We start from the raw sequence: 13,721 nt of genomic DNA, 5'->3' as shown, positions 1-13,721 counted from the left end.
CTCCATTCCCAGAGATTCAGATTCATTGGGTCTGAGATGGTACCTGGAACACTGTCTTTTAGAAAAAGGTATGCCAAGTGGTTGTGATATAGCCAGTAGACTAGCCAGCATTTGGGATCTCTGGCCTACGTGTACCATTTGTAATTTATTATGAAACATCCATATATGGATATGAAATATCCATATTTGGAAACTATCAAATGTAAAATTGTTGAAAGACTAATGTAATAGCAACTGTAATCTATATCAACTTAGATTATTGTTAAATTTTTGCCTCATTTGCTTTCTTTCTTTATACATCCTTTCTCTTGGTAAATCTTTTGAAAGTAAGTTGCTAACATCATGTCACTTCACCCAAATATTTAAGCATGCATCCTCCAAAAAGAACATTTTTCTGCATAGCACAATATCATTCAAACAGTTGGAAAAACAATAATTTCAGTCCATTCTCAAATTTTCCCAGATGTCTCTTAAGATCTAGTCATGGTTTACGCATTTCAGTTTGTTATCTAAATTTAAAATGGTCTCATCTTTTCTCCCCCATGATATATATATATATATATATATATTTTTTAGATGTTGGGGGTAGGAGTTTATTAATTTATTTTATTTATTTTTGCTGTGTTGGGTCTTCGTTTCTGTGTGAGGGCTTTCTCTAGTTGTGGCAAGCGGGGGCCACTCTTCATCGCGGTGCACGGGCCTCTCACTGTCACGGCCTCTCTTGTTGCGGAGCACAGGCTTCAGTAGTTGTGGCTCACGGGCCTAGTTGCTCCGCGGCAGACCAGGGCTCCAACCCGTGTCCCCTGCATTAGCAGGCAGATTCTTAACCACTGCGCCACCAGGGAAGCCCCCCCATGATATTTTTTAATTGAAAAATTTACTGAGATAAATGTAGATTCATGCAAACTTAAATAATACAGAGTAATCCTTTGTACACTTGGCCAGTGCCTCCAAATACCATTTTACAAAATTCATAGTATAATATCACAACCAGCATATTGACACTGACATGATCTACCAATCTTGTTCAGATATCCCTAGTTTTACATATCCCTAGTTTTACTTGTACACACTTGTGTGTGTCTGTATATATTAAGTTCTATACAATTTTATCAATTGTGTAGGGTTCATTTATATAGCACTACAGCCCAGGTACTGAACAAGTCCAAAAACCATAAGAATCTCTCATGCTGCCCTTTTATAAACACAACCTCCTTCCCACATCCCCTCCCTGCACCTCTAACTCTAAGCCCTGGCAATCACTAATGTCTTCTATTTCTAAAATTTTGTAATTTCAGTAATGTTATAAGTTGAATCGTACAGTGTGTAATCTTTTGGGATTAGCTTCTTTCTGCTCAGCGCATTCCCTGGAGATTAACCCACGTTGTATGGCCATAGTTCATTCCTTTTTATTGCAAAGCCATGATCCAAGGTATGTATTGAAGTTTAACCACTTACCTGTCGAAGGACATCTGAGCTGATTCCACTTTTTGACTATTATGAACAAAGCTGCTGTGAACATTTGTGTATAGCTTTTAGAGTGAATGTGAGTTTTCATTTCTCTGGGATAGACACCCTGGAGTGCAATTGCTGGGTTGTATGGTAGTTCCATGCTTAGTTTTTTTAAGAAATTACCAAACTCTTTTCAGAGAGGCCATACCATTCTACATTCCCCCGTGATATTTTGTGTGTGTGTGTGTGTGTGTGTGTGTGTGTGTGTGTGTATGAAGAATCCAAATCAGTTTTTAAAAATAGTCCCACCTACATTTTTATTTGTTTGATTTTTTTTACCCGTAAAAGTATCATTGAGTTTGTTTCTCTACCTCCTGAATTTCCTGTAGACTGGAGGTTAGGGCTAGAGGTTTGATTAAAGTTAGGTTAGATTTTTGTTGTTGCATCACATGAACCCTAAGGAAGTCAGAGTGTGCTGGTGGACAGCAAGTCTCTTTGAACAGTGATTAAACACGACACAGCACAGACTCAGAATGACAGCAAACATGTATCAAGGGCATTGGGGTATTGTGCCATGAACCCTGAAGAGTGAAAGGTGAGGATCAGATTCCTGCCCCCAAAGAACTCTATCTTTTGAAATTAACAACTAATTCTAATAGTGTGAGCCCACTAATAGGGATATGCCAAGTAGCAGCTTGGAGACAGCAATTAATTCTGCTTTGGGGGTATGTGTATGGGGTTATAAAACTTAAGGCTGAACTCTGAGGTGGCCTTTGAATAAAAGAAAAATAGATTCCATATAGAATGGCCCTAAGTAATGATCCTGAGGTGTAAAGGGCATTTTGGAGTCCCTGGTTTTACATATTACGGAATTAAAATTTTGTGGCCAATAAAGAAACTCTGAAAGTTTGTTATTTTGTATGCTTTAAAAGGTAAGCTGTATTAACACTGGAGCAGTGGAAAGAGAGGATGACAGCAGGCCAGGAGACCCATGAGTAAACCATTCCAGGCATCTGTGTGTGAGATGTCCTAGACGAGGTGCCACAGAGAGAAAGAGTAGGGTTCAGATATTTAGGGTTAGAATTCAAAACTGTGTCTGAAGTTTTAAGCTTTTGTGGATATGACATTGCTACATTAACTACGTTTGGAACATATTAGAGGTCTGAGAGGGAAGATGAATACTAACGTGTTGTGTTATGAGTCTATGGGACAGTCGAGTAAAGATGTCCACGTAGACTGTTGGAAATATAACATCTGGAGCGCAGGGGATAGTGTAAGGAGGTGTAGGGAGAAGAGGGCTTATGATGGGTTAAGGGGCAGGCAAGAAACGAACCAAGTTCAATCCCCGTGCTGAGGAGCCTTGTTGTCCACAAGCTTGCTCTGACTTCCTTCAAAGGGAGACTTAAACGGCCTGGGCAAGGACTTGCCGCTGACCCTGCAGGCTCGCTTAACTAGCACGCCCCCAAAGCTAGCCTGGGGCAGAAGCCTGGCGCGAACGTGTGGGTCACGCGGGGCGCCGGTGGGTTGCTGCATGCACAGGAAAAGCGTGGGAAAGGCGGGGAGAGGGCTGCGCCTGCGCAGTAGCAGGTCGTCGGTTGGTTAGTGCGCAGACCTGCCCAGCTGCGGATGGAGGGATGGAGCCGCCCCGAGACGTGCGCAAGGTTTCCAGCACAGCACATAACCGCAGCGGGCGGGTCCATTCCCTGTACACAGCCCCGATACTTCAGAGGATTCCCCGTATCAACTTGGAAAACACACATGCTAGAGGGTCGGAGTTCTCTTCTGCAACCCGTAACATCCAGGAGCAGGGCAAGACCTTGAATCGGCCCAAAGACGAGGCCAAGGATGGTCCTGGGCACCGGCTGCTGAATGTAAGTGGGGGGCCTGGTGGAGGAGTTTGTCCCCTACCAGACCACCTAGAGGGTTGGGAAGGACCAAGGGGTCAATGCGTGCTGATGGGAGGGAGGGAAACATGCGCTCGTTTTGGAGAGCGGTAACACCTGAGGAAAAGTTTACTTGTGGGACCCTGACAGTTATTTAATTGGTCAGAGCCCCGTTTTATTAATTAAGTGAAGACAGTAATTACTACCTACCTTAGAGGGTTGTCTGAAAAACTAAAGGAGGTAGTGATATGAAGGACTTAATACAGTCCAAAGTAAAGAGTTAATAAATGTTAGCTGCTGTCATCATCATCATTATCATCATTGGGAATTCATTTGTATGGTTGAAGGGCTAAACTCCAGAAACCTTAGTTACCTCTGTTTTCAATTCCTGAGGTTCTTACAGATAAACCTGTAGGAGCAAAACTCTATCATATCTGCAAAGTGATTTATTGGCTTCCTGTTCTTAATTAGGTAAATTTGTTTTTGAAGTGTGTGAAACTCTTGAGTTTAATTACCATTTAGTGGTACTGCCAGAGCATAGAGGAAATGGAAAAGAGGAATCAAGTTGAAACTCACTTTTTCAAAGTTTGTTAGAGCATTATTAGGAAATTTTACATTCTCTGTTGGTCTTAAGTTATTAAAAAATAGTACAGTATTTATCAGGAAACAAATGGCACACAAGGTGATGTACTTTTCTATAAATTTAAGGAGTTGAATTACTTGATGTGTAAAGTACCGTCTTAATTCTAAAAACTTAGAATCTTGACTCACTGTTATGATAAATTGAGAGCATATTAAGGTTTAGCTTTAGGATAATACAAGAAAAAATTGCAGAGTTTGTGTTAAGAGAAGTATGTTTGGAAATCTAGGCCATAGGAGGTGCTTGTTGTATGTCCTCTTAAGGAATTTGGACTTTTATTCTGTAGAATGGTGGTTTCCAATTTTTTTGAGTATGAGGGTACCTTTTTGTTGTTTAAAAAAAGAAATCTCTCCACAATAAAAGTAGCTGGCTCTTTAGTATCTGCTGACTGGGAAAATCTATAATGATAAAAAAGCTACCATGTGGCAGTGTTGTTAATGGAATTTGCTAATAGATAAAACAGCATCTACATACATTCAAAAAAGAGTAGGGCACATATATGCAAGGTACATTGTTTACCCGAGTTTGGTTTCCCAAATTATTTGACCATAGAATATTTTAACATTTTGGTAGAACAGCAAAAAGAATTTAGGAAATGAAATGTGCACTTGGATTTAGTTATAATGATCTCATAAATGAATTCTTTTCAGATACAGATCCAGAGGAATAAGTTTATGTGACATAGATGTTTATTATACAGTAAACTTAGAGTAATATGATAACTATATGCTATTTAAATTATTATAACAACTACTATAAGATACATGATGTAGATCGTTGAACATGGAATGGATGACCCTCTTCAATTTAGTAAATGCTGTCTATGCATCAGTACACCACAGATGGAACTTATATATTTAGCAAAAGGTCATCTTTTCTATGACTTCTTGGCATGTGTGTGTGTGTGTGTGTGTGTGTGTATGTATGGCACATGATTTCTTGAAAACGGATTATCATAGGGTAATAAGAACAGCTATATAAATAAGTCTGGTATTTTCTGTACAAAATGTTTAGTAATTTCTGTACAAGTTTTTTAAAACTTGGAAACAAATACATCTCTCAGAGATGTCTCACATCTCTCAGTATATTTGGAAAACAGTAATTTGTAGATAGTGCTTAGAACACATTTGATTTCAAGTATATTCAAAGTTGAGAACCACTGCTACAGGTGATAGGAAACGGTTGGTTTTAAGCAGGGGGATGACATGGATCAGATGTGCTTTGCTGAAAAAATAGTTTTGGCTATCAGGATTTAAGGTGAGATTACAGACGTAGTGGGGAGCGAGGCCAATAAAGTAAGATCTCTGAAGGGATGGAAAAGTATGGGCTCTAGAGTACAGGTGGAGGTGTTCTCCAGGGATAGGAAGAAGGGCATCTCTTCATCCAGAGCGGTGTTTATTTTATCTTTGGATCACCGGTGTCCAAACTTTCTGGGGGTGCTTGTTATAACCTAGATTCCTGGACCTCCACCTTAGACCTACTGAATCTAGAAGAGTGGGGGCCTGGGAATATGCTCAGATTTTAAACTATCCCAAGTGATGCTTAGATTCATGCTTGAGAATTACTGCAGATAGAGGAAAAGGCTAGGCATTGATGTGGGGATTATACAGAGGATGTAGGCTGCAGAAGGAGGCAAGTGGAGCTAGAAGAGTTTATAAACTGGGTGAAAGAGAAAGGAGGTCTCAATGAGATTTTTAAAAGGTTATCAAATGTAAATTACTGAGAGAACTGGAAGGATTAGCTAGAGATAGTGCTCAGATCAAGGGATATTGTAGTTGATGACTTTAGTGAAAATGTGGATAATCTATCCCTCACCTTGACATCAGTTCTTTGAATGGCCTTAATTCCTTTCAGCAGCTTACTGCAATTCTACATCTTGGACCTTGCCTTCACTCTGAGTTTCACCTCCCAAATCCTGAAATCTGTTATGTTATTTCCCAATCTCTCATTATTTACTTTGAAATATGTATCAAGCTTTGTGCTAGACACTGAGGATACAACGGTGATCAAGACAGGCAAAGCACCTTCCCTTGGAAGCTAACATTTGAATTGTAGAGACAGTTACAGATTAGGCTGTTGTTCTAAGGAAATAAAAGGGCACTATGATAGAGAATCATTGTGGAGGGACAGATAGGACTTTGGATAGGCGATCAGAGAAGGCCTCTGAGGAGGTGGCTTTTAAGTGAAAACCTGAAAATGAGAAGAAGCTAGCCATTTAAAGAGTGGGGAGATGGAGGCGGAGAGCATACGAATAAACAAGTGTGAAGTTTCTATAGCTTGGACTGTTCATGGAGCATAGTGAATGAGAGGGAGAGTAGCATGAAATGAGGCCATAACATATCTTTTTGTATGTTTAAAGTCCCTTTTAAAATCTTTTTTTTTTTTTTTTTTTTTGGTGAATTGCCCATTTGAGTCATTTTCCTATCATTTTTCTTTTCCCCCTCAGTTTTTCAAAAGTTCTTTATTGGGGATATTAGATCTGCATCTGTGATATGTGTTACAAATATTTTCTCACAATTCAACAGTTGTCTTTTGACTTTTATGGTACTTTTTGCTATGCAAAAGATTCTTAATTTTATGAGGTCAAGTTTATAATCTTTTATTGCATCTGAATTTTGTGTCTTAGTTAAAAAGTATTTACATATGCCCAGGTCATGAAGGAATTTACCTATTTTGCCTTCTAGTACTTGCATATCATTTTTACATTTAGATTCCTGATTTATTTGGACTGTGTGGTATGAGGTCTGGATTTAATTTTTTTTCTTTTCCCAAATAGATGTCTCAACACCATCTATTTTTTAAAAAATCCATCTTTGCCCTAGTGTTTTGAGATGCCACCTGTATACATAAGTTTTATACATAAGCTACCACATGTATTTGGTTTTTTCTGGACTTCCTATTCTATTCCATTGCCGTTTATCAGTTCATGTACCAAGACCATACTACTTTTTTAAGCAAAGATATTGACTTTGTTGCAAGAATCTTTAACATGCTAAATGCCCTATGAATATTGAAGAAGGGAATATGGAATACAGCATTTCCCAAAGTCAGTCATTTTTAGAAAGCATTTCAAGTATTTCATGAATACACCTTGGGAAAAGTACTGAAGACCATACTATTTTATTTTAAAGACTTACAGTGTGTTTTAATGTCTGGTAAGACTGGTTCCCCACCCCTCCCCCCTGCCCTTGTAGATTTCTTTTCCAATGATTTCCTGACTATTCTCACTTTTTTTTTTTTTTTTTTTTTTTGCGGTACGCGGGCCTCTCACTGTAGTGGCCCTTCCCGTTGCAGAGCACAGGCTCCGGACACGCAGGCTCAGCGGCCATGGCTCACGGGCCCAGCTGCTCCGCGGCATGTGGGATCTTCCCAGACCAGGGCACAAACCCGTGTCCCCTGCATCGGCAGGCGGACTCTCAACCACTGTGCCACCAGGGAAGCCCTATTCTCACTTTTAATAAAAACACTTTATTATTAACTTGTTTATCTCAACAAGGAAGCTTGTTCTTTTAAAAATAAAGATTGCATTAAATTGATGTTAGGTAGAACTGACATCTTTATGATGTTGACCTGTCCTATCCAAGAACAAAGATGTCTTTTCATTATTCAAGTCTACTTTTGTGACTTTCAGAAGTGTTTTAAAGTTTTCCTCATAAGAGTTTTGCACACTTGTTGTTAAGATTGTTCCTAAAGTGGGGCTTTTTCTACTTTATATCCTCTAATTATTTATGTATATTAAGGCTGTTGATTTCTGTATGTTAAGTTCATGTCCTTCTTCTTTGTTTAATTTTTTTAAACATTTGAGTTAGTATTGTTATTAATCTCTAGGATTTTAGATATACTATCAGATCATCTTCAATTAGAGATAGTTTTACTTCTTTTTTTCCAATTCTCTTGCCTTTAGTTGATTTCTCCTACCTAACTGCTTTGACTCATGCCACCAGTAACATGTTGAATAGTAGTGGAGACAGTAGGCAACCTTGCCTCGTTCCTGATCTTTGTAAATACCTCCAATGTTTCCCCACCAAATGAAATAGTAGCTTCAAGACTGGCTTAATTCCTATTTTCTTGAGTGTTTTAACAGGAAAGGGTGTTGAATTTTGTCAGAGGCCATTTAAACATGTATGGAGATAATTGCATAATTCTTCTCCTTACATCTGTTGATGTGGTGTTTTATATTAATAAATTTCCTAATATTGAACCAACTTACATTCCTAGAATTAATCCCACTTGGTTATTGCATATTATTTTCTTTGTGGTGCTGGATATTCTGTTTTTATTATTTTGTTTAGTATCTTTGTATCAATATTTATGTTATATTCATCTATAATTTTCTTTATGGGTTTAGGTATCAGTGCTATGCTTCATAAAAAAATAAGAACATTTTCTTTAGTGGTGCCATGGGATACCTAGTTTTTGAATTTGGTAGAATTCCCTGTGAAACCACCTGGTCCTGGCACTTTTTTGTGGTGATAGCTCATTGCTAGCTTCCTTCTATTTCTTTTATGGAAAGTGGTCTGTTTGAACTGTTTACCACTAACAGGATCAATTTTGTTAAATGGTATTTCCTTAGGAAATTATACATTTCATTTAGGTTTTAAAATATATTTACAGGTCTGCAAATAGTCTTTTATGATTTTTCAAAAGTCTTGTCCTTTCCTATTTGCATTTTATCCCCATATACTGATTAAGTTAGATAGTGGTTTGTATATTTTTTAGGCTCTGTAGATCAGTTTGGGAATTGATTTCTTAACAGTATTGAATCTTTCTAGCCAAGAACATGGAATGTTTTCCATTCATTTAGATCTTTAATTTCACTCAGGAATGTTTTGTAGTTTTCATTGTACTAGTCACATTTCTTCTTTTAAATTTACTCCTAAGTATTTTATTATTTTGCTGCTATTTCTAATGTAATTGTTTTCTTAATTTCATTTCCAGGTTGTTCATTGCTATTATATGGAAATGCAATTGATTTTTATATTTTGTCCTTGTATCCTGAGACCTTGCTGAACTCATTTATTAGTTCTAGTAGTTTCTTTCTTCTTCTTCTTTTTTTTTAGTGGATTTCTTAGGAATTTCTATATACAGAATTTGTCACCTGCAAATAAAGACATTTTTACTTCTTTCTTTCAAATCTGGATACTTTTTATTTCTTTTTCTTATCTGACTGCACTGGTTAGAACCTTTAGTATAATGTTGATTAAAAGTAGAGAGAGTGAACACTCTTGCCTCACTGATATTAAGGGGAAAACATACAGCCTTTCACCATTGAGTACGATGTTGAAGAATTTCCCATCTATTCCTAGTCTGTTCAGAGTTTTTTATTAAAAATACATTTTGGATTTTGTCAAATACATTTTCTGCATCTAGTGAAATGATCATGTGATTTTTGTCCTTTACTGGACACATTTATTAATGTGGCTTTTTACATTAATTTTATTACATTGATTTTCAGATGGAAAAATCCCACTTTGTCATAGTATATGGACCTTTTTAATATGTTGTTGAGTTTAGTTTACTAATATTTTGTGGTGGATTTTTACCTCTGTATTCATAAGGGATAATGATTTGTTGTTTTCTCATCTTGTGATGTCTGTCTGGCTTTGGTATTAATGTAATACTGACATCATAGAATAACTTGGGAAGTGTTCTTTCCTCTTCTTTTTATTTTTTTTTCCCTGAGTTTGTGAAGGATTGTTATTATTTCTTAAGTATTCTATAGAATTCACCAGTGAAACAATCTGGGTCTAAGTTTTTTTGTTTTTGTTTTGATTTGCTTGGTAGGAAGAGCTTTAATTACTAACTAAATTTCTTTAGCTGTTATAGGTCTTTCTTCTTGATTCAGTTTTGGTAATATGTGTAAGAATTTTTCCATTTAATCTAAATTGTCTAATTTGTTAGCATAAAACTGTTTATAGCTGTCAGTAGTTATCTTATATGGCAATAAACTTTGGAGATGCAGTGAAGTTTAGGATTTTGTGATGGGCAGATTATCTTGGATTATCTGATGGGCCCTACGTGTAATCACAAATGTCCTTATAAGAGAGAAGTAGAGGGAGATTTGGACACACTCAGAAGAGAAGCCAGTGTGATCACAAAGGTAGAGATTGGAGTGATGTGACCACAAGCCAAGGAACACTGGCCAGTCACCAAAAGCTGGAAGAGACAAGAATGGATTTTTCCTTAGAGCCTCTAGAGGAATTATTGCCCTGCTGACGTCTGATTTTGGCCCAGGGGGACTGATATTAGACTTCTAGCCCTCACAACTGTGAAAGAATAAATTTTTGTTGTTTAAGCTACCAAGTTTGTGGTGATTTTTTTCTTTTTTTGCGGTATGCGGGCCTCTCACTGTTGTGGCCTCTCCTGATGCGGAGCACAGGCTCCGGACGCGCAGGTTCAGCGGCCATGGCTCACGGGCCTAGCCGCTCCGCGGCATGTGGGATCTTCCCGGACCAGGGCACGAACCGGTGTCCCCTGCATCATCAGGCGGACTCTCAACTACTGTGCCACCAGGGAAGCCCCTAGTTTAGTATTCGTTTTTTTTTTTTTTTAAGTTTTGAATTTTATTTATTTTTTTATACAACAGGTTCTTATTAGTCATCAATTTTATACACGTCAGTGTATACATGTCAATCCCAATCGCCCAATTCATCACACCACCATGCACACCCCCCTCCCCATGGTTTTCCCCCCTTGGTGTCCGTACGTTTGTTCTCTACATCTGTGTCTCAACTTCTGCCCTGCAAACCGGTTCATCTGTACCATTTTTCTAGGTTCCACATACGTGCATTAATATACGATATTTGTTTTTCTCTTTCTGACTTACTTCACTGTATGACAGTCTCTAGATCCATCCACGTCTCAACAAATGACCCAATTTTGTTCCTTTTTATGGCCGAGTAATATTCCATTGTATATGTGTACCACATCTTCTTTATCCATTTGTCTGTCGATGGGCATTTAGGTTGCTTCCATGACCTGGCTATTGTAAATACTGCTGCAGTGAACGCTGGGGTGCATGTGTCTTTTTGAATTATGGTTTTCTGTGGGTATATGCCCAGTAGTGGGATTGCTGGATCATATGGTAATTCTATTTTTAGTTTTGTAAGGAACCTCCATACTGTTCTCCATAGTGGCTGTATCAATTTACATTCCCACCAGCAGTGCAAGAGGGTTCCCTTTTCTCCACACCCTCTCCAGCATTTGTTGTTTGTAGATTTTCTGATGATGCCCATTCTAACTGGTGTGAGGTGATACCTCATTGTAGTTTTGATTTGCATTTCTCTAATAATTAGTGATGTTGAGCAGCTTTTCATGTGCTTCTTGCCCATCTGTATGTCTTCTTTGGAGAAATGTCTATTTAGTTCTTCTGCCCATTTTTGGATTGGGTACTTTGTTTTTTTAATATTGAGCTGCATGAGCTGTGTATATATTTTGGAGATTAATCCTCTGTCGATTCATTTGCAAATATTTTCTCCCATTCTGAGGGTTGTCTTTCCGTCTTCTTTGTAGTTTCCTTTGCTGTGCAAAAGCTTTTAAGTTTCATTAGCTCTCATTTGTTTATTTTTGTTTTTATTTCCATGACTCTAGGAGGTGGATCAAAAAAGATCTTGCTGTGATTTATGTCAAAGAGTGTTCTTCCTATGTTTTCCTCTAAGAGTTTTATAGTGTCCGGTCTTACATTTAGGTCTCGAATCCACTTTGAGTACTTTGTGTTTATTTTTGTGTATGGTGTTAGGAAGAGTTCTAATTTCATTCTTTTACATGTAGCTGTCCAGTTTTCCCATCACCACTTATTGAAGAGGCTGTCTTTTATCCATTGTATATCCTTGCCTCCTTTGTCATAGATTACTTGACCATAGGTGCGTGGGTTTATCTCTGGGCTTTCTGTCTTGTTCCATTGATCTATGTTTCTGTTTTTGTGCCAGTACCATATTGTCTTGATGACTGTAGCTTTATAGTATAGTCTGAAGTCAGGAAGTCAGATTCCTCCAGCTCCGTTTTTCTTTCTCAAGAGTGCTTTGGCTATTCGGGGTCTTTTGTGTCTCCATACAAATTTTAAGATTTTTTGTTCTAGTTCCATAAAAATGCCATTGGTAATTTGATAGGGATTGCATTGAATCTGTAGATTGCTTTTAGTAGTATAGTCATTTTCACAATATTGATTCTTCCAATCCAAGAACATGGTATATCTCTCCATCTGTTGGTATCATCTTTAATTTCTTTCATCAGTGTCTTATAGTTTTCTGGATACAGGTCTTTTGTCTTCTTAGATTTATTCCTAGGTATTTTATTCTTTTTGTTGCAGTGGTAAATGGGAGTGTTTCCTTAATTTCTTTTTCAGATTTTTCATCATTAGTGTATAGGAATGCAAGAGATTTATGTGCATTAATTTTGTATCCTGCTACTTTACCAAATTCATTGATTAGCTCTAGTAGTTTTCTGGTGGCATCTTTGGGATTCTCTATGTATAGTATCATGTCGTCTGCAAACAGTGACAGTTTTACTTCTTCTTTTCCAATTTGTATTCCTTTTATTTCTTTTTCTTCTCTGATTGCCGTGGCTAAGACTTCCAAAACTATGTTGAATAATAGTGGTGAGAGTGGACATCCTTGTCTTGTTCCTGATCTTAGAGGAAATGCTTTCAGGTTTTCACCATTGAGAATGATGTTTGCTGTGGTTTGTTGTATATGGCGTCTATTATGTTGAGGTAGTTTCCCTCTTTGCCCACTTTTTGGAGAGTTTTTATCATAAATGGGTGTTGAATTTTGTCAAAAGCTTTTTCTGCATCTATTGAGATGATAATATGGTTTTTATTCTTCAATTTGTTAATATGGTGTATCACATTGATTGATTTACGTATATTGAAGAATCCTTGCATCTCTGGGATAAATCCCACTTGATCGTGGTGTATGATCCTTTTAACGTGTAATTGGATTCTGTTTGCTAGTATTTTGTTGAGGATTTTTGCATCTATATTCATCAATGATATTGGTCTGTAATTTTCTTTTTTTGTAGTATCTTTGTCTGGTTTTGGTATCAGGGTGATGGTGGCCTCATAGAATGAGTTTGGGAGTGTTCCTTCCTCTGCAATATTTTGGAAGAATTTGAGAAGGATGGGTGTTAGCTCTTCTCTAAATGTTTGATAGAATTCATCTGTGAAGCCATCTGGTCCTGGATTTTTGTTTGTTCGAAGATTTTTAATCACAGTTTCAATTTCATTACTTGTGATTGGTCTGTCCATATTTTCTACTTCTTCCTGGTTCAGTCTTGGAAGGTTGTGCATTTCTAAGAATTTGTCCATTTCTTCCAGGTTGTCCATTTTATTGACATGTAGTTGCTTGTAGTAATCTCTCATGGTCCTTTGTATTTCTGCAGTGTGAGTTGTTACCTTTCCTTTTCCATTTCTAATTCTATTGTTTTGAATCTTCTCCCTTTTTTTCTTGATGAGTCTGGTTAATGTTTTATCAATTTTGTTTATCGTCTCAAAGAAGGTATTTGATCTTTGCTTTATTGATCTTTGCTATCCTTTCCTTCATTTCTTTTTCTTTTATTTCTGATCTGATCTTTATAATTTCTTTCCTTCTGCTAACTTCGGGTTTTTTTTGGTTCTTCTTTCTCTAATTGCTTTAAGTGTAAGGTTAGGTTGTTTATTTGAGATGTTTCCTGTTTCTTGAGGTAGGATTGTATTTCTATAAACTTCCCTCTTAGAACCTGTTTTGCTGCATCCCATAGGTTGTGCATCA

At 37.4% G+C, this 13,721-nt stretch overlaps 1 protein-coding gene across 1 annotated transcript in view; it reads left to right on the top strand.

Moving 5' to 3' along the window:
• Positions 1–189: 189 nt before the first annotated feature.
• C2CD6 (C2 calcium dependent domain containing 6) overlaps positions 190–13,721 on the top strand; it is a 150,056-nt gene continuing 136,524 nt past the window's right edge. Inside the window, 1 exon segment of the mRNA XM_049711948.1 lies at positions 190–3,323. Coding sequence (XP_049567905.1) covers positions 3,087–3,323 — 237 coding nt within the window. The 5' untranslated portion in view covers positions 190–3,086.

Source organism: Orcinus orca, chromosome 7 (genome assembly GCF_937001465.1).
Source record: "Orcinus orca chromosome 7, mOrcOrc1.1, whole genome shotgun sequence".
Lineage (NCBI taxonomy): Eukaryota > Metazoa > Chordata > Mammalia > Artiodactyla > Delphinidae > Orcinus > Orcinus orca.
The sequence above is the reverse complement of the archived record's forward strand: the minus strand, read 5'-3'. Positions and strand labels throughout refer to the sequence as shown.